Source organism: Balaenoptera borealis, assembly GCF_965194805.1.
Source record: "Balaenoptera borealis genome assembly, chromosome: 10".
Lineage (NCBI taxonomy): Eukaryota > Metazoa > Chordata > Mammalia > Artiodactyla > Balaenopteridae > Balaenoptera > Balaenoptera borealis.
In genome coordinates, this window is record NC_138874.1 from 54856606 (window position 1) to 54882781 (window position 26176).

A 26176-nucleotide genomic window follows, 5' to 3' on the forward strand; every position below is an offset into this window, starting at 1 on the left:
CCACTGGAAGTGGAACTGGGTGTGGCAAAAAAGCCCGTCAGCCAACCGCCGGTCAGCGAACCGCCCGTCACGTGACAGACAAGAGGGCACGGAGGAGCTGGGGAACCTACGTCCGCCCTGGCCCCACCCACTTGACGCCACTCAGTGGCCCCACCCCCTCCGCCGTGGGGTGGAGCACGAGGCCCCGCCTCCAAACGGCCTCTCCTCGGAGGGCCAGGCTGACCAGTAGGGCGGGGCGAGAGGCCCGGAGGGGGCCAGTGCTGGGCGAAGGGGAGGAAGGGAAGGGAGGGGTCACGTGCGGCGAGCGGCTCGAAGTCACGTGACGAAGACGCTGGGCGGAGGGAGCCGGGGCTGGGAGTTCTCCTGAGGGAAGAGGAGTGAAGTGTGGGGCACGCGGCGGCGGCGATGACAATGGTGAGTACGCGGCGGCCCGCGCGCTCGCTTGCAGCCCTCGCCCCGGAGCGCGCAGCGGGACGGCCAACGGCGGGCCAGATGTCGCGGGAGGGGCTGCGGGGAGTGGCTGGAGGGGGTAGGCGGGCAGGGCGGGGGGCCGGGTTAGGCCTGTTTGGCCGCCGCGGGGTCGGGGACAAGAGGGCTGCGCCGCCCCTTCCCGTCTCGGCGATGCCCGAGCACCTGCGGGTGGCGGCGCGTTCTCCTGGCCATGTCGGAGCCTCTGCCCGCGTTCCTCGATCGGCTGTGGGGGCCCTGGCTGGGTACCCGGACCCCGCCTCTGCGAGGGCCCGCCGCCCCCTCCCCTTCCAAGGTAGCCAGCCCCTCTGCTCCTCCCGGGCAGCCTCACTTCCTTTCAGGTGGGGTGACCCAAGAGTCCCCCAGTTCCGGACTCGGGGGGACTTGGTCACTATCTTCCAGTGTTGATCAGGAGCTTGATAAACTCCGTGATTTTTTTTTTTTTTTTTTAGCCTGCATACGGTGATATTCTGCGATTTCCTGAACCCAGTTCAGCCTTGATGTTGACACTTGTAGAATGGGAGAGAAAAAGAGAAGGACGTTGGAGGGGAGGACGTTTTTAATGCAAAAGGCAGTAGTTTCTTGCGCGCTGTTTTAAGCGTTGGGTCTCGTTTCCCTCACCAAGCCATTCTGGAAACTTACCGCTTTGGGATGTTGAAATGGCCTAGGGAGCAGAGGAGGAAGGGAAATCTGAGTACTCTCACCACAGTGGGAAGCACCAGCGTGGGCACGATGGCGTTTAGCTTTGTGTGTGTTGGCGATCTTCTCTAGATTTGATCTCATTTGGCTCATTTTATGGTAGTATTCATTTACTCGGTTCACTTAGCAAGCTTATGTTGAGCGCCTACTGTGTGCTCTCCTTAATAGTACCTGCTTTCCCAAAGCTCACCCGGTTCCGTGAACTGCTTGAGACTTTTGGCTTATAGACCAAGCTAGGTTTATTTAAAAAAAAAAAAAGTTACTTTGAATAAATACATTTTAAAGTAAGAAATCGAGTTGTTTTAATTTATAAAAGAAAGTGAGGACAGACATGTTCATTCTTAAACTTGGAACCTTTTTCTCTTTTTTTTTAACAAATAATTACAATACTTAGGTGCTCCCAGGGGTCCTGAGCAAGACTGAAACAGCCCTTACTCTCTTGTAGCTTGCAGTCCAGAGGGAGATAAACATTTATTTGTGTAATTATTTGTTTAACGTGGAAACAAATAATTACAGTTGTGATAAGAAGGAAGTATTGGGGGACCTTGCCTAGTCAGGGAGTTAAAGAAGGCTTCTTTAGTTGAATATAATTTGCAAAGAAAACTTAAAAGGCCCTCCTATCTTTTGCTTACATTTAAAATTATTACTTTTAATGAGCTTTTGAATTATGTTCAAGAGCAATTTTTATTTTCAAGTTACTCTTGAAACAAACACAATTGTAAAGCTTTATAACACTGAAATGGGCACAAGTGTAATAATATATGTATGAAAATTTGCTGTTTCATTGTTCGTGTATGCCCTAAGTGAATAAATTTTGAGAGCCTCTCTTCTGCCTCACCTTGAGTTGCATTTCTTTACAGCCACTGGATGTAGTGAAATTTCTTTAGCGAGGGCTAAAAAGTTTGTATTTTAACATATACACGTGTAATTTTGCTAGATGGTAATGCTCAGTGTTAGGTTTACAAATTATGTGAAAAATCTTAAATTAACCTAAATTCAGTGATATGTAGTTTAGGCTACGATTGGAAAACTGTGAGAACAATTGCTCTAATATTTAAGTAGTCATATATATTGCCCTCTAGTTATTTAAAGGCCGCCTAAGAGTTTGAACCTGTATATTGTCTAGTATTGCTGCTGAAAATCCCCTATTTTGAATGCTCACTTGAAGATATCTTTTCTAAAAGAACTTGGTAGTCTTTCTCTTAAAAGATTTCAAAACTGCCTTCTGTAATTTCAGCAGAAGTATATGTTAATATATCCTAATCCTCTTTACAGCTTTTATTCCTTTTCCTTCTTCTGGTCTTCACCATTCTGACCATTTTTTTTCCTCTTTATATATCAGAAGTATTATAATTTGATTGTGAATAATTTTAAGAAGATTTTAATTTTGTGACTTTTTGTTTGAAATACAGAAGATGCACATCTTGAAATAAAAACTTTATTTATTTGGCCACACCATGCGGCTTGTGGGATCTTAGTTCCCTGACCAGAGATTGAACCCATGCCCTCAGCAGTGACAGCGCAGAGTTCTAATCACTGGACCGCCAGGGAATTCCCTTTTTTTTTTTTTTTTTTAGAAATAAAAACTCTAGAAGACTTTGGGTAGAGAATCTTTCTTTCAACTCCTTCTAGAAGGAAAACAAGACAAACTTTTTTCTCAGATATTTTTCTCTCTGTTATCTACATGCACAATTTTCTGGAGGCTTTTACTAAGACTAGTTCATTTTTGATGTGTCCTGGTGTAAAAAACTGGATGTTAACCCAGTGCTAAATTCTCATGGCCTCATTAACTTAACCGTGTTAAAGTGCTGTAGTTTATCATTCAACCTTTTGTTTTTCTGCATATGCTACACTAGGCTTTTTTTATTCCTTCTGATCTCTCCCAATCTTAGTGTTTTGATTGTGTTGAAAAGTAAGTCCATTTTTAATTTTTAGTTATGAAATACTTCATGCATACAGAAAATAATAGAGGATAACACATAGTTTTTACATATTTTTAATGCCTAAGACTTACATTTTTACATATAGTGTCAAAATAAAACTTATTGTTTACAATTACTCATTGTTGTTAGTTAATTGTGAAGTTTTATGTGACTTTTAAGTCTGTTTTATACCATTTTAATTAGTGGCAATTTTGATTTTGTTATTTTATTTTTGATTATTTGATCTTTTAATATCAACTTTCAAATCCCAGTTCAGCTGTATGCGTTAAGTATATGTATATGGGAAAAGTTACCATAATATTTCATTTGTAAAACAATTTTTATAGTTTTCAAATCTCATTTTCCTGCAACCAGCTCTAGGAAGTATTTAGGGGGAATAAGAAAATTAAATTTTATTTTCCTGCTTCTATTTTATAACCCGAATTTTGGACTGTCATCTTCTACCCTTTCATAATTGCTCCTCCCACAGCAGCACCCCCCCCCGCCACCCCGCTTTGTTGGCTCAGTGCTTTGCACACAGTTGATAAATAGTAACTGATTTTCAGCTGCTATACATTCTCATATTTGTAACTCTTAGGAGAATGTGTACCATTTTGAGCAAGTTTTAAAGTTAAAACTTAGGGTATGAAAGCTAACTAGGAAGGGACAGTGCACATGCCCTATCATTGATGTTTTTCATTCTAAGTTAGTTCAGAATAGTTTTCTAATTAAAACTGTTTGTCATTTATAATATTGCCAGGAAAGATTAAAACATCTTGCCAAAAGGAAAATTTGCTGGTTATGTCTTTGGAGTATGTCATAAGTACTAATCTGGCAATTCTTTGAGTTGATTTCTTGAAATTATAATCCTTTTGTTAATAAAGGATTAATAAAAATAAAGAAGTGGGAATTCCCCGGCGGTCCAGTGGTTAGGACTCCGAGCTTTCACTGCTGAGGGCCCGAGTTCTATAACTAAGATCCCACAAGCTGCGTGGCACTGCCCAAAAACAAAGAAGCAAGCTCAGAATTTAGGAAAACACTATCTCCTTTGATCATAGTATCACCCTATGACCCACATAGCCTTAGCAGGATCATTAGCTTGTTTGCTGTCCTCCTGAGGACAGAACTGAGCCTTAACGCAAGTTCCTTGCTCTAGATTTTGCTACTGCACCAATACTAACTTCCTGCGGGAGGGCTGGTCTTAACCAAACATGCCTAGTTTTAGCTCACTTCTTTTGCGTATTCACAAAATTTACAGAAATTTTATTAGTCTCCTCCATTAGAGCCAGTTTTATTCCAAGGGCTTACACAATGTAACACATGCTGTTCAGACCTATATAGCAGTAGGTTTTACCATAAGTAGTACATTGTAATAACTCATGAGTAATTGGGATTGTATGAGTTTCATTATAGCAGTATAATGAAAGAACCTCATAGATGTATTACTCAAGGCAACCTTTCAAATCCAGATGTTAGGATTAATTTTTTAGCCACGCGGCATGCATGCGGAACTTCCCCAACCAGGGTTTGAACCTGTGTCCCCTGTAGTGGAAGCGGGGAGTCTTAACCACTGGACCACTGGGGTAGTCCTTTTAGATCTTTGGTATATGTTAGTATTTGATTATTTATGGTGGTTGCCTGTGGAAATGATTGAAATTATAGCGTGTTTAAATTTGTTTTCTTTTTTGTCTTTTTATTTTATTGTGGTAGAAAACATAAAACATAAATATATCCTCAGCAAAATTTTAAGCGTACAGTACAGCATTAACTGTATGCATATTGTATGAAATTTTAGTTTTGATGTAGTATTTGATATAAGTTCTTATTTCTTTGTGAATTCATAGATTAACTGTAGGTTATAGGTAATTAAATTTGAATTAAAAAATGTAGTGACTGACAAAACATAATTATGAACATTTTCCTTTTATTTCAGAGTTTTCTTGGAGGATTTTTTGGTCCCATTTGTGAGATCGATGTTGTCCTTAATGATGGGGAAACCAGGAAAATGGCAGAAATGAAAACTGAGGATGGCAAAGTAGAAAAACACTATCTTTTCTATGATGGAGAGTCTGTTTCAGGAAAGGTAAATATTTTGTTTGGAGAATTACCTAGTTGTAGAGTATTAGAATTAGTCATGAAAGTGGCTTGTGCTGTATCTAAATTTGAATGATTTTATTAGAGATGGAAAATTTTTTTCAGAAGGTCAGTTAAATCCTTGATTCAGTAGAATATTTACAGGAAAGATTCTTAAACTGCAAGGGTTATAGGCGCAGAGTCTAAATTAAACTGTGTGCAAAATTTTGTGTGTTTGTGACTATGTGCATCTGTTTAACTTCAGACAGTTTCTACAGTGGGGCTGTGATCCATTCAAAGTTTGTTTCTCCTTTAACATAAAGTTGAGTTGTGGAGATTGGGGATAATTCTCTAGTATACCTTTCTAAAAGTTTCTTTCTCATTCTTTATAGTTTATCTGTCTGTACTACTGTCACTGTGTCTGTTGATCTCATTTCTTGATACTCTGTAGAGGACTTAAGTACATTTGGAATGTGTCCATGCATGGTCAGATACATTTATGATACCTTCTGTGGTTTAACTTTTTCCTCCTTTTCCTTACCAAGTTATGTATAAGATTGTTCTTATACCTTATGGAACATGATTAGTACTCATCAGTTTGTGATACTGAACAATGGTAATATCCTAGATAAAATCAAGTCATAAAACATTTGAAATAATTTTTCTAAATATAAAATATTAAGAGTTTCTCTCCCCTGCTTGTTAAGGTGATACATACACATGGTAGACAGTTTGGGAAATAAAATAATTATCTATATTCCCATCATATGGAAATAATTTACTGTTAAAATTTGAATGTGTTTCCTCCTAGTCTCTCTGCATTAATGTATGTATAATATATTAAGCATACCTTTTCCCTATTATTGGATATTTAAATAGTTTCTACTGTATTTTTCAGACTGCTTGTAGTATATCACCGTATCTTTAGTAATACAGACATGTTTTTAGTAATAAAACTTTAGTACGTAAGTTTTTCTCCAAATTTCTGTAGGATAAGATTACTTCCTTAGAATGAATTCCTGAAAGTGAGTTGCTGGACCAGAAGACATGAATATTTGAAGGGTATCAATACATATTAACCTGGAGAATTTGCATCAAATCACATGTTCACTTAATGCCTTGTTTCACTCAGGGTACTACTGAATATGGTCACTTTTTAATCTTTGCTATTTCTATAGGCAAAAATGATATTATTCTTTGATAGCATTTCTTTGGTTACTAGATAGGTTGAACTTAGGTTTATTAGCTATTTTACTGCATCGTCTATTCTGGTCCTTTGCCAGTTTACTTACTGATGTCTTAGTGTTATATCTGAAATAAATTTTTTGCTTTTCTACTTTACTCTCCCTTTAAAATGATGGGGAGAAAGAGAAGAGGCCTGAAAGAGAGCAGACAAAATCATTAAAAGGATGGAACATGTCAAACGAGGAAAGGAAATAGTGTTTGTTCTGTAAGAAGCTGCCAAACTGTTTTCCAAAGTAGCACTACCATTTTCAGCAATGAATGAGAGTTCCTGTTGTACCCCATTCTAGCTAGCATTTGATGATGTCAGTGTTGTAGATTTTGCCCATTCTAATAGTTTTGTACTGGTATCTCATTGTTTTAATTTGCAGTTCCCTAATAATATGATGTTGAACATCTTTTCATATGTTTATCTTCAAATATGTATCTTTTTTGGTGAGGTGCTTGTTCAGATCTTTTGCCTAATTTTCATTCGGGTTGTTTGTTTTCTTCTTATTTAGTTTTAAGAGTCGGAAACAGCCCTTTTTGGAAAACAGCCCTTTCTCAGATGTGGCTTCTGCAAATATTTTCTCCCAGTTTATGGCTTGTCGTCTTATCTTCTCATTTTCTTGTTACATGTGTAAATTTCCATTTCCCTGACATCTAATGAGGTTGAGCGACTGTTCATATATTTATTGGCTATTTGATGTCCTTTGTGAAATGCCTATTCAAGGCTTTGGGGTTTGGTGGGGGTTTTTTTGGCTCATTTTTATACTCAGTTGACTTTTTTTCTTATTGATATGTAGGTTTTTTTTTTTTTTTTGGTATGTTCTTGATACGTGCTTCTCAATATAGAGTCCTTTGCATATGTATTATAAATATCTTTCTGGCTGGATTTTTCACTATCTTAATGGTGTCTTTGGATGAACAGGAGTTCTTAATTTTAATACTCTACAAATGTTAGTTTTTTTTTTTTTTAACAATGATGTTCTTTCTTTAAATTTATTTATTTATTTATTTTATTTTTGGCTGTGTTGGATCCTCGCCTCTGTGCGAGGGCTTTCTCCGGTCGCGGTGAGCGGGGGCCAGTCTTCATCGCGGTGCGCAGGCCTCTCACTATTGCGGCCTCTCTTGTTGCAGAGCACAGGCTCCAGACGCGCAGGCTCAGTAGTTGTGGCTCACGGGCCTAGTTGCTCCGCGGCGTGTGGGATCCTCCCAGACCACGGCTCGAACCCGTGTCCCCTGCATTGGCAGGCAGATTCTCAACCACTGCGCCACCAGGGAAGCCCCTGTTAGTGCTTTTTGTATCCTGTTTAAGACATCTTTGTCTACCGTATGGGCATGAAGATGTTCTCCTGTTTTTCCTATAATTTAAAACAATTTTACATTTCACATTTAGATCTTCAGTTTTTTGGAATTGATTTTGTCTTTGTGATATGGGAGTCAAGGCTACTTGTTTGTTTGTTTGTTTTTCCCACGTGGATATCTTATTAACCCAGGATATTTATTGAAAAAGCCATCCTTTCCCCCACTACACTGCAGCATCACCTTTGTCACTAGCCAGAGGTTGTATGAGTCTGTTTCAACATCTCTATTCTGTTCCATTGGTTTATTTGTGACATATACTTTCATTTCTTTTTTTAAAAATAGCTTTATTGAGTTGTAATTCACATAAAATTCACCCTTCTAAAGTGTACAGTTCAGAGGTTTTTACTATATTTGCAGAATTGTGCAACTGTCACCACTATCTAATTCCATAATGTTTTCGTCACCCCAGAAGAAACACCATACCATTAGCAGTAACTCCCTTGGTGCCATAAACTGAATGTTTGTGTCCTTATAAGATTAATGTGTTGAAACCTAATTCCCAGTGTGATGTATTGGGGGGGTGGGGCTGGGGGAGTTTGGGAGATGATTAGGTCATGAGGGCAGAGCCCTCATGAATGGGATTAGTGTCCTCAGAGAAATCCCGTGTGCACCTTCTGACATGTGAGGACATAGTGAAAAGACAGCCGTCTGTGAACCAGAAAGCAAGCTCTCCCCGGACACCAAATCTCCTGGCGCTTTGATCTTGAACTTCACAGCCTCCAGAAGTGTAAGCAATAAATTTATGTTGTTTTTAAGCCACCTAGTCTATGATATTTTGTCACAGCAGCCCGAATGGACTAAGACACCTAGCATCCACTAATCTATAAATGTGCTTTCTTTCTCTATGGATTTGCCAATTCTGGACATTTCATATAAATAGAATCATAAAATATATGACCTTTTGTATTTGGCTTCTTTTACTCAGCATGATGTCTTCAAGGTTTATTCCTTTTTAAAAAAATTTTGGTAAAAAATATATATAATAAAATTTGCCATTTTAACCATTTTTATGTGTATAATTCAGTAGCATTAATCACATTCACAATGTTGTGCGATCATCACCACTATTTTTTTTATATAAATTTATTTTATTTATTTATTTTTGGCTGCATTGGGTCTTCGTTGCTGTGCTCTGGCCTTCTCTAGTTGCGGAGGGCAGGGGCTCCTTTTCGATGCAGTGCATGGCCTTCTCATTGCAGCGGCTTCTCCTGTGGCAGAGCACAGGCTCTAGGGCGCACGGGCTTCAGTAGTTGTAGCACGTGGACTCAGTAGTTGTGGCTCCTGGACTCTAGAGCGCAGGCTCAGTAGTTGTGGCGCACGGGCTTAGTTGCTCCGCGGCATGTGGGATCTTCCTGGACCAGGGCTCAAACCCGTGTCCCCTGCATTGGCAGGCGCAGTCTCAACCACTGTGCCACCAGGGAAGCCCCCATCACCACTATTTTAAAAATTTGTTCATCACCCCAAACAGAAACTTTGTACCCATCAAGCAATAACTACTCTTTTCCCTTTTCTCCCAGTCCATGGATACCTCTAGCCTACTTTTTTTTTTTTAGTAAGTTTATTTATTTATTTATTTTTGGCTGCGTTGGGTCTTCGTTGCTGCTCGCAGGCTTTCTGTTTGCGGCGAGGGGGGGCTACTCTTTGTTGCGGTGCGTGGGCTTCTCATTGTGGTGGCTTCTCCTGTTGTGGCGCATGGGCTCTAGGCACATGGGCTTCAGTAGTTGTGGCATGCAGACTCAGTAGTTGTGGCTCACAGGCTCTAGAGCGCAGGCTCAGTAGTTGTGGCACACGGGGTTGCTCTGCGGCATGTGGGATCTTCCTGGACCAGGGCTTAAACCCGTGTCTCCTGCATTGGGAGGCGGATTCTTAACCACTGCTCCACCAGGGAAGTAAGTCTCTCTAGTCTACTTTTTTTCCTATAAATTTGCCTGTTCTGGGCCTGTTCTATTTCATATAAGTGGTCATATAAGATTTGTCTTTTTGTGTCTGCCTCATTTCATGTAGCATAATGTTTTCAAGGTTCATTCATGTTGTAGCATGTATCAAAACACCATTCTTTTCTATAGCGGAATAATATTTCAGTATATATCTGTGTAGTATATGGATGTACCACACTTCTTCATCCATTCATCAGTTGAGGACATTTCAGTTGAGGATATTTGGGTTTCTATTTGTTGACTGTTATGAATATTGCTGTACATTTGTGTGTTAAGTTTTTGTGTGACTGTGTTTTCATTTCTCTGGGGTGTATACTTAGGAATGGAATTGCTGGGTCATACGTTAACTCTATGTTTAACTTTTAAGGGAACTGCCAGGCTTTTCCAATGCAGCTGCACCATTTTATATTCTCTCCAGCAATGTATGCAGGTTCCAGTTTCTTCACATTCTTGGCAATACTTATTATTGTCTGTATTTTTTATTGCCATCTTAGTGGGTGAGAAGTGGTCATAATGGTTTTGATTTTCATTTCCCCTAATGATGAATAATATTGACATCTTTTCATGTGCTTATGGCTATTTGTATAACTTCTTTGGAGAAAAGTCTGTACCTATCCTTTGACCATTTTTAATTGGGTTGTTTGTCTTTTGATTGTTGAGTTGTAAGAGTTCTTTATATACTCTAGATACAAGTCTTTTGTCAGTTATGTTTTGCAAATATTTTCTCTATTTCTGTGAGTTGTCTTTTCACTTTCTTGGTGGTGTCTTGAAGTACTAAAATTTTCTGTTTGATGATATCCAGTTTATCTTTTTTAAAATTTCATTTCTCATGCTTTTGGTGTCATCTGAGAAACAGTTGCCTATCCAAGATAATGAAGATTTACACCTATGTTTTCTTCTAAGAGTTTTGTAACTGTAGCTCTTACATTTAGGTCTTTTATCCATTTTGAGTTAATATTTGTATATGGTGCGAGGTAGGGATCCAATTTCATTCTTTTGTATGTTGAGATTGAGTTGTTCCAGCACTATTTGTTGAAAAGAATATTCTTTCCCCATTGAATTGTCTTGGGACTCCTGAAGCATATACTTTTTTAAGTTAAATTTAATTGCCGTCTGTCAAAAAAAGCTACAGAGAAGGAAACAAAATTACCCATAAGCATACATTCCAGAAGTAACTCCTGTTAAGAGTTTTTTCTGTAGTTTAAAAAATATAATTGGCATTATACTTGTATACAGTTTGACCATGCTTCCTTCATGTGACATACCATGCACATCTTCCCACATCATTAAATATTCTTTGACCTTATTATTTTTATACTTTAATTATACTCCATCATATGATATACTACAATTTGTTTAATTATTTACTTGTTTTTCTGAGATATTAATTTGGAAGGCAAGTAACTAACTCATCCTGGTCACAGATATGGAAGATATAGAAACATGAATATTTTAATTATGTAGTTTACAAACAGAAGTAACTGAACTTTAGTTTTATTGGTCCTTAATTTCTGTTGTGTTTTGAAAACACTATTTGGAAGAAAAGCTTTTAAGAGTCATGCTACCAATATTTTTTATAGTAAAGAATAAACCCGGAAGTATGCTTTTTGGTATGTTAGCTAATCCTTAAATGTTTCAAATTTTGTTTTTAATATGTATGTACTTTATAGATATTTTGTCAAACTAAAATGTATAAAATTAAGGTTTCCATTTGGCACATATGAATTTAGGGATTTTAGATTATATATTTAATTTGAAAAGTACGTAAGATAATTATACTCAAAATTTAAATCTTTAGACATTCTGTTTTTAGGATGAGTATCAGACTCAGGGCAATAAGCATTGCTTTTAAGATAGGAATTATAACAATATATTGTTGGTTATAAAAGGCTGAAAGTGATCTTTAAGATCAGTTCTTGGAATTAGTAATAACCTTACACTAAAATGCTGTTGTAGAATTTTTTAACTATTTGACCTGAAAACATATTTGAATAGTTGAAAGTTTTCCCTTTTACTGAGTCTTTATAGTTTTCCAGCTCTAAAGAAGGATTCCTTACTAACAAAGAAGATGCTTTAAGTGTACGTATAAGTAATAGGTTCATACTGATTGTATATGAGTAGGTTTTACTTTCTCTGGCGCTATAAGGTCTAGGTAGGATCTAGGTATGTGGTGGTGTCTCAGACTTCAGAACTGAATACCTGAAATATTTATATATTGTATTCATCTGGAAGCAATCTGCTAGTAGGCCCACAAAGGATTGTTAACGTCTCTTACAATTTCATGTTTTGGCAGGTAAACATAGCCTTTAAGCAATCTGGAAAGAGGCTAGAGCACCAAGGAATTAGAATTGAATTTGTAGGTCAAATTGGTGAGTTTTAAAATAGTATTACTTTTTTTTCTTTGATAACTGAGTTTGAAGAGAGTTTGATTTGGCACTTAGCTTTATGGAAAGAAGGAATTGATTTTGCGTAATAAAAGAGGATTTATTTTATAAACATTAAATCATGTTTCTTTTAATTGTATTAAATGATATTTGACTAATCCTGCCTTTATTTGTGATTAAACTTAATTACTAAAAGTGAAAGGAGTTATGTAAGCTACCAGCCTTGAAAAATAATTCAAGTAAATTAGTTTACTCACTGAAATTTTCATCTGCCTACATTTTTCACTAGCTTTATTCACAATTAGCAGTGTCACCTTCATCCTTCACTTTCTAATTACCCATGCCATTTGTCTTCCTAACTTAGTGTGTACCTGTAGCCAGACTCACTTGTCAATAGAAAATTCCATGTGAAAAGGAAAAGTGTAATTTCTTTTTGACTTAGATCAACTTGTGTATGTTTCCATATGTGTATTTCAGAGACATTCTTGATTTAGTAGGAGTTAAACTGTATAAATCTTTTGGTACTGCAGATTCGGAAAAGAGAAAAGAAAATAGGTCCTAGCTTTCTAAGTTTTACTGTACATTTTTAAAGTATCAAAATTGGAATGGGTGGATATTTATTTACATGTCTATTTTGGATGAGATTATATTTAAGGGGCAAATTATAGTAATTAACTGATAGTTGATTTTAGTCTTTTGCGTATTATAGTTTTATCAAGGTAATATATTTGCCTAACTAAAGCAAAACAACAAGACAATACATTTTTTGCCTAGAAGGGAGGAAGTTCAAATAATTGCTGGAAATATGTCTGTTAAAACAGCTTCATACTGGGCAAACCCTAACTGCATTAAAGGAATGAATTCATTTTTTTATAATAGAAATTTTCATTTTGCTATGCTGCTTGAATTTTTTTATGCCTAAGTAGAGCATAATAGGGAGAAGGATAATGGAATTCAGATCATAGCTCTAGTATTTAAAGTGGAGGCAAATCCAACTAATTCTTTCTGTAAAAATTATTTGCTTTGGAAGTAAAAGTTTGGGTTTTAATGAGATGGGTATTAAATATAATTGGTCTTTTTGCTTTTTAAAATTTCTTAGAACTTTTCAATGACAAGAGTAATACTCACGAATTTGTAAACCTAGTGAAAGAACTAGCCTTGCCTGGAGAACTGACTCAGAGCAGAAGTTATGACTTTGAATTTATGCAAGTTGAAAAGCCATATGAATCTTACATCGGTGCCAATGTCCGTTTAAGGTATGAACGTGTATCAGAAACTGTAGACAGAATCAAAACCAGAAAGTAATGACTACTATTGAATGTCTTATTAGAACTTCTAATTATAATTTTTGGACTGGAAGACTTAAGATTTTTAAAATTCTGTCAAATATTTTGTTTTTTTCTGGCTAATGCTCATCTGATGTAGTAGGAGCCTTCTGTAGTTTTAGAGAATCCTATTATGAGAAGTTTTAGTCATACACTTCCCTGTATGAATCGTTCTTAGGTACTTCATTTGTCCTGTAAATGGAATTACTCTCTAAATCCGTTAGTTTCCCAATGAATCTCATTTAGTGTATGGTTAAGAAGTGATCTAGAAAAAAAGAAAAAACAAAAAGCAGTGATCTGGAGAGATGTCCTCAAGTAGGCTTGATGATGGTACTTCAAATTGATCTAAAAAGTATGTACACTATTCTTAAAATTGAACTTTGTATTTTTTCCATGGTGGGGGCATTTATTTAAAAATTAAAACTTCTTCATGAAGTAAATGGAGTAAATTGATCCCTAAGGAGTTCCAGCAAGGAGAAAGCAGAGTTGCAGTTAATGTTTGCTTATTTAAAACACTGAGATATATCACAGGAGATTTAACTTGTCCTCTCCATTAATTTTGTAGGTATTTCCTTAAAGTGACGATAGTAAGAAGACTGACAGACTTGGTAAAAGAATATGATCTTATTGTTCACCAGCTTGCTACCTATCCTGATGTCAACAATTCTATTAAGATGGAAGTGGGCATTGAAGATTGTCTACACATAGAATTTGAATATAATAAATCAAAGTAAGTACCTTTCACAAACAGATAATATAAATGTTCAGGGAAAATTAAGAAATAAACCTTTTATGTCTTTGTAAATTGGTCAAGGTAAGGATAGAATCAACATTAATCTGATGTTAACAGACCAACAGAATCTCTGAGCTGAAAGAAACTTTAGGAATTTGGTTTTGTTTCTGACTCAGTTGCAGATGTCTTTCTTATTCTATTCCTGGTAATCGGCCGTTTTTTATAGAGGATCTCACCATCTCAGAAGGCATCTAATCCTATATGTCTCAAAAAACTTATCTTTTTGTCTTGAGATCATTTTAGCTGGTCATCTCTTTAAAAGTAAGCAAAAACGCTCTTTTTCTGACTACATGAGCAATACATTTTTATTATTAAAACAATTGACAATGTAGAAAAGTCAAAGGAAGTAAAAATACCACATATTTTCACCATTACTACTTAACCACTATTAAATCCTCTTGTATATCTTTCCATGGGAGGGGGTATATATGTTTATATATGTTGTGCATTTTCAGAAATGGGCTCTTATTTTATTTATTAATGCCTTTTAAAGCTTTATTATGGAAAATTTCAAACATATACCAACATATATATCTAAAAATATTAATAATTTCTTAACCTCATCACATATCTAGTCTGTGTTCACTTTTCCCTAATTTACTCATAAATGTTTTTTCCCCATATGGTTTGTTCAAATCAGTATCCAAACAAGACTTGCTCAAATCCAGTGGATCCAAACACACTACATTTGGTTTTTTTATTCTTAAATCTCTTTTAATTTATAGGTTTTCTCTTTTATTTATTTATTTTTCATTAAAGTTTATTTGTTGAAGAAATGGATGTTCATTCTTTTATCCCCTTCCTGTGCACTCTTCTGTTACATTATTTTTATTACTTGCTATGTCCCAGTTTATATCACTGAAATTGTGATACACACACATTCAGGGTCTTAAATTATATTGTTGATAAAATTATTAAATGTTTAGGACCTAAAACTTGTCACTGGAAGCCTCCCTTCAGACTAACATAATTGCATTAATCAACTCTTGGGATATTATTTTGAGATCCAAACCTGGGAGAAGTTTAAAAAAAAAAAAAAGCCCTCTGGGAATTACAGGAATTCCTAGGTTTGCTACCATATTATTTCAAGGTCCCTGGGAAAAGTCTTTGATTAGTAGGTAGCAACAAACTCAATTTATGGAGTCTCTCTTTGTGGCCAGGTGATTTGTTAGCTGCGCTATTCTAGCACTTGGAGTAATACTGACACTAAACCCATGTGTAGAGTTTTTAATGTTCAAAACATCTTCATACACCAAATAAAAATTTTCAGACATAAAAATCTTAATTTTCCATGCTTAAGTTCTTTGGAAACTAAGTTAACCTCTACGTAGGGACCAACAATTAATCAGGCTAATTCTTCCCTCTGAGGTGCATCGATGGTCAAGTAAAGTTTGCTTCCTTATTTTTATAGTAAAATGATGAGTACTTTTTTGAAAAAAGAACATTAAACACATGAATAGTCAGAATGGTATTCTTAAATAGTAATTATCCTACAGATATCTAATAAAGCCTTTCAGGACATATTTCACTCTTTTTGTTTGTTTTGTAAACTGATATTTAGTAAGTGACAAATACTCTTTCCCCAAAGGTATCATTTAAAGGATGTGATTGTTGGAAAAATTTACTTCTTATTAGTAAGAATAAAAATCCAACATATGGAGTTACAACTGATTAAAAAAGAGATCACGGGAATTGGTAAGTTGAAGAGTATTTGAACTGAAATTCATTTTAGTTGAAATTTTGAAACCTTAAAATATTGTTTAAACTTAAAATAAATATCCACCTTGGATACTAACTTTGATACTTAATATTGCTGGCAGTGAGTTACTCATTTATGTTTTTAAAAAAATTAATTTTTGAATAGATAATAAATTCACATGGTTCAAAAATAAAGTGTGAATGATTATACAGTAAAGAGTGTCCTATTTATGTACTCCAGCTACTCATAGGTGATATGTTTATAAGTTTTAAAATCCTTCAAGTATTTATCTATATACGTGCAAGTGCCTCTATATTACACCCCCCCCCTTTTTTTTTAAGTTAAGTGGTTATATACAATACATACTTTAGAGTTCCTTACATATCAATGTGTGGGAACACTTCCTCATCTTTCTTACAGTATTCCATTCAATGAGTGTACTAGCTATTGGTGGACATACAGGTTGTTTCTAGTCTTTTGCTATTATAAACAATGCTTTAGTTAATATCATTTCACATATGTGTTGGTTTGTGTGCAAGATAAAATCTTAGAAGTGGAATTGCTGTTTCCAAGGGTATATTCATTTGTAATTTCGATTCATATTATCAGTTTGTCCTCTTTATGGACTGTACCAGTTTGCATTACTACCAGCAATGGATGTAGGAGGGTGCCTCTTTCTCCTTGTATTCTCATAAGCATGATGTTATAAAACTTTTAGCTGATCTCATGGGTAGGGGGAAAAGTTTAATTCATTTTTCTCATCTGAGTGAGGGTGAGCATCTTTTCATGTGTATAAAAGCCATTTGTATTTCTTTTCTGTAAACCACCTATCCATATCCTTTGCCCCATCTCTATTGGATTATTAGTCTTTTCCTTTTGATGTGTAGAAACTCTTTATATATTAGGAAAATCAATCCGTTTTTCTTCTTTTTTTTTTTATTTTCTTTTTTGGCTGCATTGGGTCTTCGCTGCTGCGTGCAGGCTTTCTCTAGTTGCGGCGAGTGGGGGCTACTCTTCGTTGTGGTACATAGGCTTTTCATTGCGGTGGCTTCTCTTGTTGCGGAGCATGGGCTCTAGGCGTGTGGGCTTCAGTAGTTGCAGCATGTGGGCTCAGTAGTTGTGGCTCGCGGGCTGTAGAGCACAGGCTCAGTAGTTGTGGTGCACGGGCTTAGTTGTTCCATGGCATGTGGGATCTTCCTGGACCAGGGATCGAACCCATGTCCTCTGCATTGACAGGCGGATTCTCAACCACTGCGCCACCAGGGAAGTCCCTCTCTTTCTGTATTAAAAGCAGCAAAATTTCCCCAGTTTGTCTTGCTTATGGTGGTTTTTGCCATCTAGAAGTTCTTGATGTTTATATAAGTCAGATTTATCAGTTTTTACTCTTATGGATTCTGGGTTTTATACCACAGTTAGAAAGCCCTTTTTTACACTGAGGTTCTAAAAATAATTTTCTGTGCTTGATTCTACTAAAGTAATATATTATAGTTTAGGAATTTTGTTTAAACTTTTAATTCATTTGGAATTTGTCCTGATGTAAGAGATCAACTATGGATCCAACTTTACTTTTCTCCAGATAGCTGACCAGTTGCCCCCAAATCTTCTATTGGTTCATAACTGCTTTTTAATTTTAATTATTATTACTTTTTTGGCCACGCCATGTGGCTTGTGGGATCTTAGTTATCTGACCAGGGATCAAACCTGTGCCCCCTGCAGCGGAAGTGTGAAGTCCTAACCACTGGACAGTCAGGGAATTCCCTGATTTTAATTAATATTTAGATTTAGTTTGTTCCCTTTAACTTTGCTGGTTTTCTGCTAAAAAGAATTTTAGGCAACACTTTTTAAGAATTTATAATTGGTAGTCATGATTTTAAATATCTGTAATTTCTTAATCTCCATTTTTCACCTGCTAATAAAAGTTAAAGTGATTAGGGACTTGCCTGGTGGCGCAGTAGTTAAGAATCAGCCTGCAAATGCTCAGACGTGGGTTCGAGCCCTGGTCCTGGAAGATTCCACATGCCGCAGAGCAACTAAGTCTGTGTGCCACGACTACTGAGCCGGCGTGCCACAACTACTGAAGCCTGCGCACCTAGAGCCCGCACTCCGCAACAAGAGAAGCCACAGCAATGAGAAGCCCGTGCACCTCAATGAAGAGTAGCCCCCGCTTGCCGCAACTAGAGAAGGCCCGTGCACAGCAACGAAGCCCCAAGGCAGCCAAAAATAAAATTAATTAATTAATTTTTTAAAAAACCTGAAAACTGTCTGTGGTTTAGAGAATAAAAAGACAAGCCACGGACTGGGAAAAAAATATTTAAAAAAAAAAGTTAAAGTGATTTAAAGATATTAAAACCAAACTTCAGGTTCCCATTTGTTGTTTAAAAAGAAATTGTTTATTTAAACATTTTTTTCTAGTTATAAAAATTATGTTCGGTTCTGGAAAATTTTAAATAAAAAATAATTTGTACTCATAATCCAGAACCGACCTTAGCCTTTGCATATTATATATTTTACAACATTGGGATCAGTACTATATGTTTTAGTGTTCCTTTTAAACTTATATCATTGACTGTTTAAAAGAACTGTATGTCAGGTATTCACTTTGATGTTTTGTCTATGTTAAAGTTAACATGAGAAAACATTTTGGGTGTTGCAGAGAAAACTAGCATGTCAGTGCACTGCTATGCATTGCTAGTTTCTATTTTAGCAGATATTAGAAATGATAGAAGGCAGTCTGTGAAGATTATTTCTGAACTGTATACATACAGTTGACCCTTGAATAACATGAGGTTTGAAATGCATGGGTCCACTTATAGCGGATTTTTTTCAGTAGTAAATATTACAGTACTACATCATCTGCAGTTGGTTGAATCCACAGATAGGGAGGAACCGTGGATAGGGAGGAGTGGAGGATACAGAGAACGGACTATAAATTATACACAGGTTTTCCTGTGTGTACGGTCAGGCGCCCCAGCCCCTGCAGTTTTTCAACAGTCTATTGAATTACCTTTGGGAGGAAGGGAGTGAGACCTTCAGTTGGGTGGTAAGTAAGTGTAGATCAAGAAATAGAAAAGAATGATCAACATTTTCACAAAAGGGGAAAGTAAATTAGTACTAAAATAATGTAGTCAGAAAATAGGAAGAAGGTATAAGTCTGGAAATCATATTCTAGCAGTATTTAAATTAATATCATTTACATTATTGCACTAGGACCCAGCACCACAACAGAAACGGAAACAATCGCTAAATATGAAATAATGGATGGTGCACCAGTAAAAGGTAATAAACTTTTCATTTACTTTTAAGTTACAGGTAGTGCAGATAGCAGTGTTCATGGCAGATTAGTTTGAAAGTATTTATTCAGTGTGAATATATCTGAATTCTTAAAATGATTCTTAAAATGATTTTTAAGATCATCTTTGTATAAATGCTGAGAAGACTATAGTAGTACTTTCTAGTTTGAAATAAGGTTTAATTTTTTACTCAGTTTAAATTTAGAATTTAGAAGAGACATTTATGGATATCTCTTCCCTAGTTCTGAATTTATAATATTTTAATTATCTTTTGTTACAGTAGTTTCTCTCTGTACATCTTTTTTACTCATGCTGAACATAAGGTGCAGTATAATTGAGTATTCATTTCTGTGGGATTTTGGAGTTCTTATATAGCCCTCAAGAAAATAAGCAGTTCTCTTACTAGATAATTTTCAGCATCTAAGATAATGAAGCCAGTATTTATCATTTTAAATTTATGTCTTTGGCTTTTTCTTACTCTGTTAGTAATTACTTCAAAGAGTAGTTACCATTTACTGAGTACCAACTATAGATGAGGCATTGTATTCTCAGGCGCTGTCAAGTTCCCTACCACCCTTTGAGTTAGGTAGTGGTAGCCCTTATTTTATACATGAAACTGAGATTGTAGAGGTTAAAAACTTGTTAAAGGTGATATACTGTAGGGGAGGCAGAACTTTCCCTCTACCCATCTTAGATTTTCAGCTGGAATTCTTTAACAAAAAGATTAATAAGAGAAAAACAGTTGATAAATGCATGCAGTACACATCACCCAGGAGAAACCTCAACAAAAAAGTAACTCAAAGCTGTGACTTAGAATTTTAGCTTATATAGCATCTTGAAAAGAACAATAAATTTGGAGAGAAATGACTGGGCAAAGGAGAGCAGTTTAGGCTTCCCAGGGTGGCAAACTACGGGCAGGTAAATATGTGGGAGAAAACCAATGGAGTAGGCTTGTTTGCAGATTCCTCTGGTGCCATCCCTGGGCTGAAAAGCGGCTGTCTCCAGTAAAAGGAGAATTTATATCCTGCCTTTAGGCAGAACAGGGGATTCTTTTCTGCTTTTGCTGCTGCTTAATTGCCTTCAGCTCAAAATAATCTGTATGTCAAAGAGGAATATTTTTCGGTGATATATTCTGGTTTCCTTCGATAGCTAATCATTGCACAGTTGGAGTTTGAGTCCAGGGGTTTCTGACTCCAGGACTCTTGTGTGTGTACTCTTATGTTATGCAACATAACTTTGTAAAATTCCAGCAGCCACAAATTTTTATGTAAAGTGATGGGTTGTACATCTTTAAGGAAATAGATATACATAAGAAAAGTATTACATAAAAAGGATTCAAAGCAGAATATGCAAATACTCATTCTTAGAGAAGCCATGAGAATCTGAATAGCAATCTTTTTGGTAATGAAGGAATGTCATCATTCTGAACATGTTTGTTGCTTTGGGTGAATTAGTAATAAGTATTCAATAATTTATACACATGATTAGAAATTATGGTACAGATGAAACAGATGGTTAAGTGACTTGGCTGGAGTTGGGATTCAAATCCAGGCATTTTGGCTCTAGAGCAGTGGTTCTCATCTAGGGGCAATTTTGGTCCCCCCTCCCTCGGGACATTTGACAATGCCTGGAGACATTTTTGGTTATCATTTGGGGACTGCTACTGGCATCCTGTGGGTAGAGGCCAGGAATGCTGCTGAACTTCATACAGTGCATAGGACCTTATCCACGGCAAAGAATTATTGGGCCTCAAATGTCAATAGTGTCAAGGCTGAGAAACCCTTGTCGAAAGCTTTTGTTATGCTGTTGCCTTGTGAGGAACTGAAGCATTAACGTCTTCTCTATGATGCTTAGTTTTAGGTGTTATGTAACTATTGATATATTTAATCATCCTTTAGAATTAAATGGAAATTGCTTTTCTTTCAGGTGAATCAATTCCAATAAGATTGTTTTTAGCAGGCTATGACCCAACTCCAACAATGAGAGATGTGAACAAAAAATTTTCAGTAAGGTACTTTTTGAATCTAGTCCTTGTTGATGAGGAAGACAGGAGGTACTTCAAGCAGCAGGTATGGTGCCACCCAGATGTTATTTTGTTCTTTGTCAATTCTAAAAACACCTGGAAAGCAGCCACTTTTCTAAGCTTTATTGTACTGAGCAAGTAGGGGTTTCTAAGTAAGTGAAAACACTGACAGTATGATATAGAAGTAAGCATGAATGGAACTATGTTGTAATCCATCTCTTCCCGGTCAGTCTGCAGGACTCCAGAATGGGCTATAATTTGGCAGGGTTTTTTTTTTTTTTTTTTTTAATTTAATTTAATTTTGCGGCATGAGGCATCTTAGTTCCCCTGCCAAGGATCGAACCCGCGGCCCCTGCAGTGGAAGTGAGGAGTCTTAACCACTGGACTGCCAGGGACGTCCCTGGCAGGGCTTTTATTGAAACCTTTGTTTTTTATAAAAACAATACCTGCTATTTGTTAAAAAAAAAAAAAATCAGGCAATAAAAAACAGAATGAAGTAAAAGGTCAACAAAAATTCTGTCACCATTGTGATTAGTTTTCTAGACAAATCTGTATATGTGCTTTTAGATCATTATTATGCATATTGTTCTTTTTTTTTAAATTTTTATTTATTTATTTATTTATGGCTGTGTTGGGTCTTCGTTTCTGTGCGAGGGCTTTCTCTAGTTGTGGCAAGCGGGGGCCACTCTTCATCGCGGTGTGTGGGCCTCTCACTATCGCGGCCTACAGGCTCCAGACACGCAGGCTCAGTAATTGTGGCTCACGGACCCAGGTGCTCCGCGGCATGTGGGATCTTCCCAGACCAGGGCTCGAACCCATGTCCCCTGCATTGGCAGGCAGATTCTCAACCACTGTGCCACCAGGGAAGCCCGCATATTGTTCTTTAATTTGTTTTTTCAGTCAATAGTGTCTTGAACAGCTTTCCTTTAGCAACAAATAAAGATTTCCTTTATCACTTTTAATGACTGCATCAACTTGATGGATTTGGGGGTTTCCATTTTTCCATAATTAAACAATCCTCTTATAAATGTCTTTGAGATGACCCAAATCTAATACTTTTTTAAAAAATTTATGGCTGCGTTGGGTCTTCGTTGCTGTGTGGTGGGCTTTCTCTAGTTGTGGTGAGCGGGGGCTACTCTTCATTGCAGTGCGCGGGCTTCTCATTGCAGTGGCTTCTCTTGTTGCAGAGCACGGGCTCTAGGCGCGTTGGCTCCAGTAGTTGTGGCTCACGGGCTCTAGAGCGCAGGCTCAGTAGTTGTGGCGCACGGGCTTAGTTGCTCCGCGGCATGTGGGATCTTCCTGGACCAGGGATCGAACCCATGTCCCCTGCATTGGCAGGGGTATTCTTAACCACTGTGCCACCAGGGAAGTCCCTAATACTTTTAAAATGTAAGATGTTTATCATAAAACTTGTTCTCATTTGAAAATCAAAAGCCTTTGGTGAATTTTGAATAAAAGATTGTGATTAGAATGGTCTTCTGTATTCTGAATCAGATTAATAAATATTTGAATGTCAGTTGAGTGTTCAAAACTAAATTAGAAATTATTCTGGAAAAAAAAAAAGAAATTATTCTGTGTTGAGTACTGTGACGAATACAAAAGCTACCTTTTTAAACATGGTTTGTCCTCAAGGTCCTCACATTGCCGATATGTGGAAAGAGAGATTGTATAATTAACAGAAAACTTAAGTAATAGTTTGACAGTAATTTGGAAGAGAGAAAAGTTACTCTGCTAATGCTGCCATAATGCTATATAATTAAACATAGGTGATTTATAATTTCAAATTAGATTATATGAAATTTACAATTTCCAAATCAGTTACATATTGTGGCCCTATTGAGTAAGTATATGCTTCCCACGGGCATTCATTTGGATGTTTAAATTCTGCTATGTTGGTTAAAAAACAGCCTGCCATGACTTTATGAAGCAAGTAATTTTAAGAATTTAGAAGAGAAGAGATCTCAGGATGTATTGGTTAGGGTAAGACTTAGATAGGCAGAGGAATAGGGATTTGAAGAATATAAAGGGGAAGATGGAGGGAAAGTTTAATTTGAAGTGCGTTAGAGGCAGAGAGTAACCCAGTTTGGCTGGTGGGGTACTGGGGTCTAGGTGGGGAAGAGAGTGATGTTGATAAATTGGATAAAGGTTATGGAGGGCTTGAATGCCGGGTTGGAGATTTATCCTGGAGGAACTGAGAACTACTGAAGAGTCATCCAAGCAATGTTTTAGACTAATCTGGAAGTGACAGGAAGGATAGCTTAGAAAGGGGTATCAGGCAAGGGAGGGAGAGCCATCTACCAGGAAGCTATTTTAGTATCTCAGGTTGAAGTGACAAGGGCTTGAATTTGGATAAGGGCAGTGGAACAACAAACAAAAGATAGATTTTAGGAATTCTTTAAAGCAGTAATAGCTAGAACTTTGTGCCAGATTGGATTCATGGTGGTGGCATGCATGGGTGTTGGTGGGGGGGAGCAGAGTTGGCAGAAGGGGAGGCCCAAGATTAGAATTGGAAGAAAGTGAGTCAATAAGGAAAGAGGAGGGCTTTTGTAGGGAAGAAGTTAGTTTTGTTATGGTTAAAATTGAAGTGGCATTATTTCCATGGTGAAAATATAAGGAATAATATGAGGACATTAATTTGTTGTCTTGCATTTGTCTTCTAGGAGATAATTTTGTGGAGAAAAGCTCCTGAAAAACTGAGGAAACAGAGAACAAACTTTCACCAGCGATTTGAATCGCCAGAATCACAGGCATCTGCTGAGCAGCCTGAAATGTGAACTGAATAGGAGAAAAAAAAGAAAAAAACTCCTATATCTGTTGAGATTTAAGTTCGGCAGGTTAAAGATGGTTGCAGCGTGTAGGGCGGGGAAAAGGCCAAAACTCCATTTATGATAGTCTTCCTTTATCTTACAGTGCTGAGTTTATTTTATGACATAACTAAATGTTCTTCATGTATATACATTTAAAAAAATGCTTTCTTTGAAACACTGGAACTTTCTTAAACTGCCGTGTTGTTTTTTTTTTTTAACCACACACTTTCATTTAATGATAAGCACTCAGCTGTACATCAGCATAAACATTAAAGATTTTCATGTGAGTAGGTTGGTATTTGTAATTTTGCTTTCTTTCTGCATAATGTTGATTACAAATTCTTTTATTCTCCTTTTTCATGCTAATGATTACCTCTTATTCTCTACATGCAAAAAATTAAACATTTTGTGTTCAAATAAAATTAGAAAAACCTGAGTGGCCCTTAATCCTGCAAAGATTTAAAACGTGGCATCTCAATATTTTTGAAAACTACATTTTTGTTTTTCCATACATGTTTGAGAAATGCATACGAGTGTTTCGCTGTAGGTGCCTCTGAGTCTACCATTTCATGGCTTCCTGAATTTTGTTCTCTTTGAAGTCTTCTGTGGTGTGAATATTAAATTTTTTTCCATAAGAGATTATGTGGCATGTCATTGCAGCTTTTTTTGGGGGGGGGGGGTACCATATTAAGTAACCATTTTGCTACTACTGTCAGATAGGTACCACGGTATGTTTTCTGCAATGTGGAGTTGACTCTATGTTGGCATTTTAGTTTGTTAAAACTATATAATTCTTCCATAAATATTTTGAAAAAAATTTTTTTTGATTTAAGGAATCTTTTTAGCACATATATGCAAATATAATTTTCTTGCAAATATTCTCTTCCCTTTTCAGGGGAAAATTTGAGGATGGGGGACTCAGGAGAACTGGTGAAGTATGTAGTTACCCAGATCTGGACAATTTCATGTTTGTTAAATTGGAAACTTGACTAGTTCAAACTCAAATTTAAACTAATTCATCCACTCTGTTTAAATTTTTTTAATATTAAATTCAAGTATTATTCAAAGCCTCTAAAAAAGAAGGTGCAGTCATCTGTTTTTATGCTATGCATGGGGTCTGATCGCAAATACACTAAATGTGGGGTGTAGGAACTAAAATGAAGCCTGTTGTGTGAAACTACTTTCACTTATGGTTCATTGGTTTTTGTACCAATATTTTTTTATACACTTCAGTGCAAGTCTTGTCAGTTAACCTTACTTTATGGGTAAGCTAAGTAACCCAAATTACATTTCTTTAAGCCTGTTTTACTACTATGGCACTTTGAAAAATGGTCAGTAACCAACTTCTTAACTGGCAAAAGGTTCCAGGTACCATGTGCTGGAGCATCTATTTTAAATGTGGATCTCTGTGAATGGTAATGTTTTCCTTCATGTAAGTGCCTGTTCAGAGTTTCAAAATTTTAAAATGCCAAATATTTTCATGGTCACTTGCATGTAGTAATCTGGAAAATATTCAAAGAAAAATTGAAAAACAATTGTATTTAACCAGCCTCAAATTGTGCAACCATGATGTATAATAAAGAATTTGAAACAGATACTGAGCTTGCTATTTGAATCATTAAAATATTTATATTCTCAAATCTCTTCTCATTGTCATATTTATCTTTGGGGACAGGATTGCTCAGTAGCTTAGGAAGCTATAATTGTGATGATTAGAAGTTTTTATAAATATTCAATTTCAATTTTAAATATATAATGCTTTTAATTAGGTGGCTTAAAACACTGTCATAAATAGGATGCTTACTCACTTTGCTTGAAAGTTTGTTGCATAACCGATTTAAAAAATAAAAATTTGAACTCAGTATTTGGTGAACTGTAAAAAGTTGGCCAGTTAATTAGAAATGAACTGAAAAAGAAATTTGTGTCTTTAATAAAGAGTACAATATCTAATCCAGTGGTTCTCAACCCTGGCTGCACATTCAAATCACTTTAGGAGTTTTTAAAAATAATCATGCCAGGTCCTATCCAGGCCAATAAAATCAGAATTTCAGGGGCCCAGACATCAGCATTTAAAAACTACCCCAGATTGGGGCTTCTCTGGTGGCACAATAGTTAAGAATCCACCTGCCAATGCAGGGGACACAGGTTCGAGCCCTGGTCTGGGAAG

At 36.6% G+C, this 26176-nt stretch overlaps 1 protein-coding gene across 3 annotated transcripts; it reads left to right on the forward strand.

The window, feature by feature from the left end:
* Nucleotides 1-264: 264 nt before the first annotated feature.
* VPS26A (VPS26 retromer complex component A) lies at nt 265-25604 on the forward strand. Of its 3 annotated transcripts, none has more exons than XM_082407314.1 (9): nt 265-414; nt 5023-5172; nt 11982-12057; nt 13172-13328; nt 13963-14127; nt 15779-15885; nt 19097-19165; nt 21106-21248; nt 23863-25604. In XM_082407314.1, the coding sequence occupies exons 1-9, from the start codon at nt 406-408 to the stop codon at nt 23974-23976; spliced, it is 990 nt and encodes a 329-aa protein (XP_082263440.1). In that variant the 5' UTR covers nt 265-405; the 3' UTR covers nt 23977-25604. The 3 variants fall into 3 exon arrangements, with proteins under 3 accessions (XP_082263440.1, XP_082263442.1, XP_082263441.1); XM_082407315.1 differs by lacking the exon at nt 265-414 and adding an exon at nt 8337-8478 and having other exon boundaries at nt 5037-5172; XM_082407316.1 differs by lacking the exons at nt 265-414; nt 11982-12057 and having other exon boundaries at nt 5035-5172.
* The last annotated feature ends 572 nt before the right edge of the window (nt 25605-26176 follow it).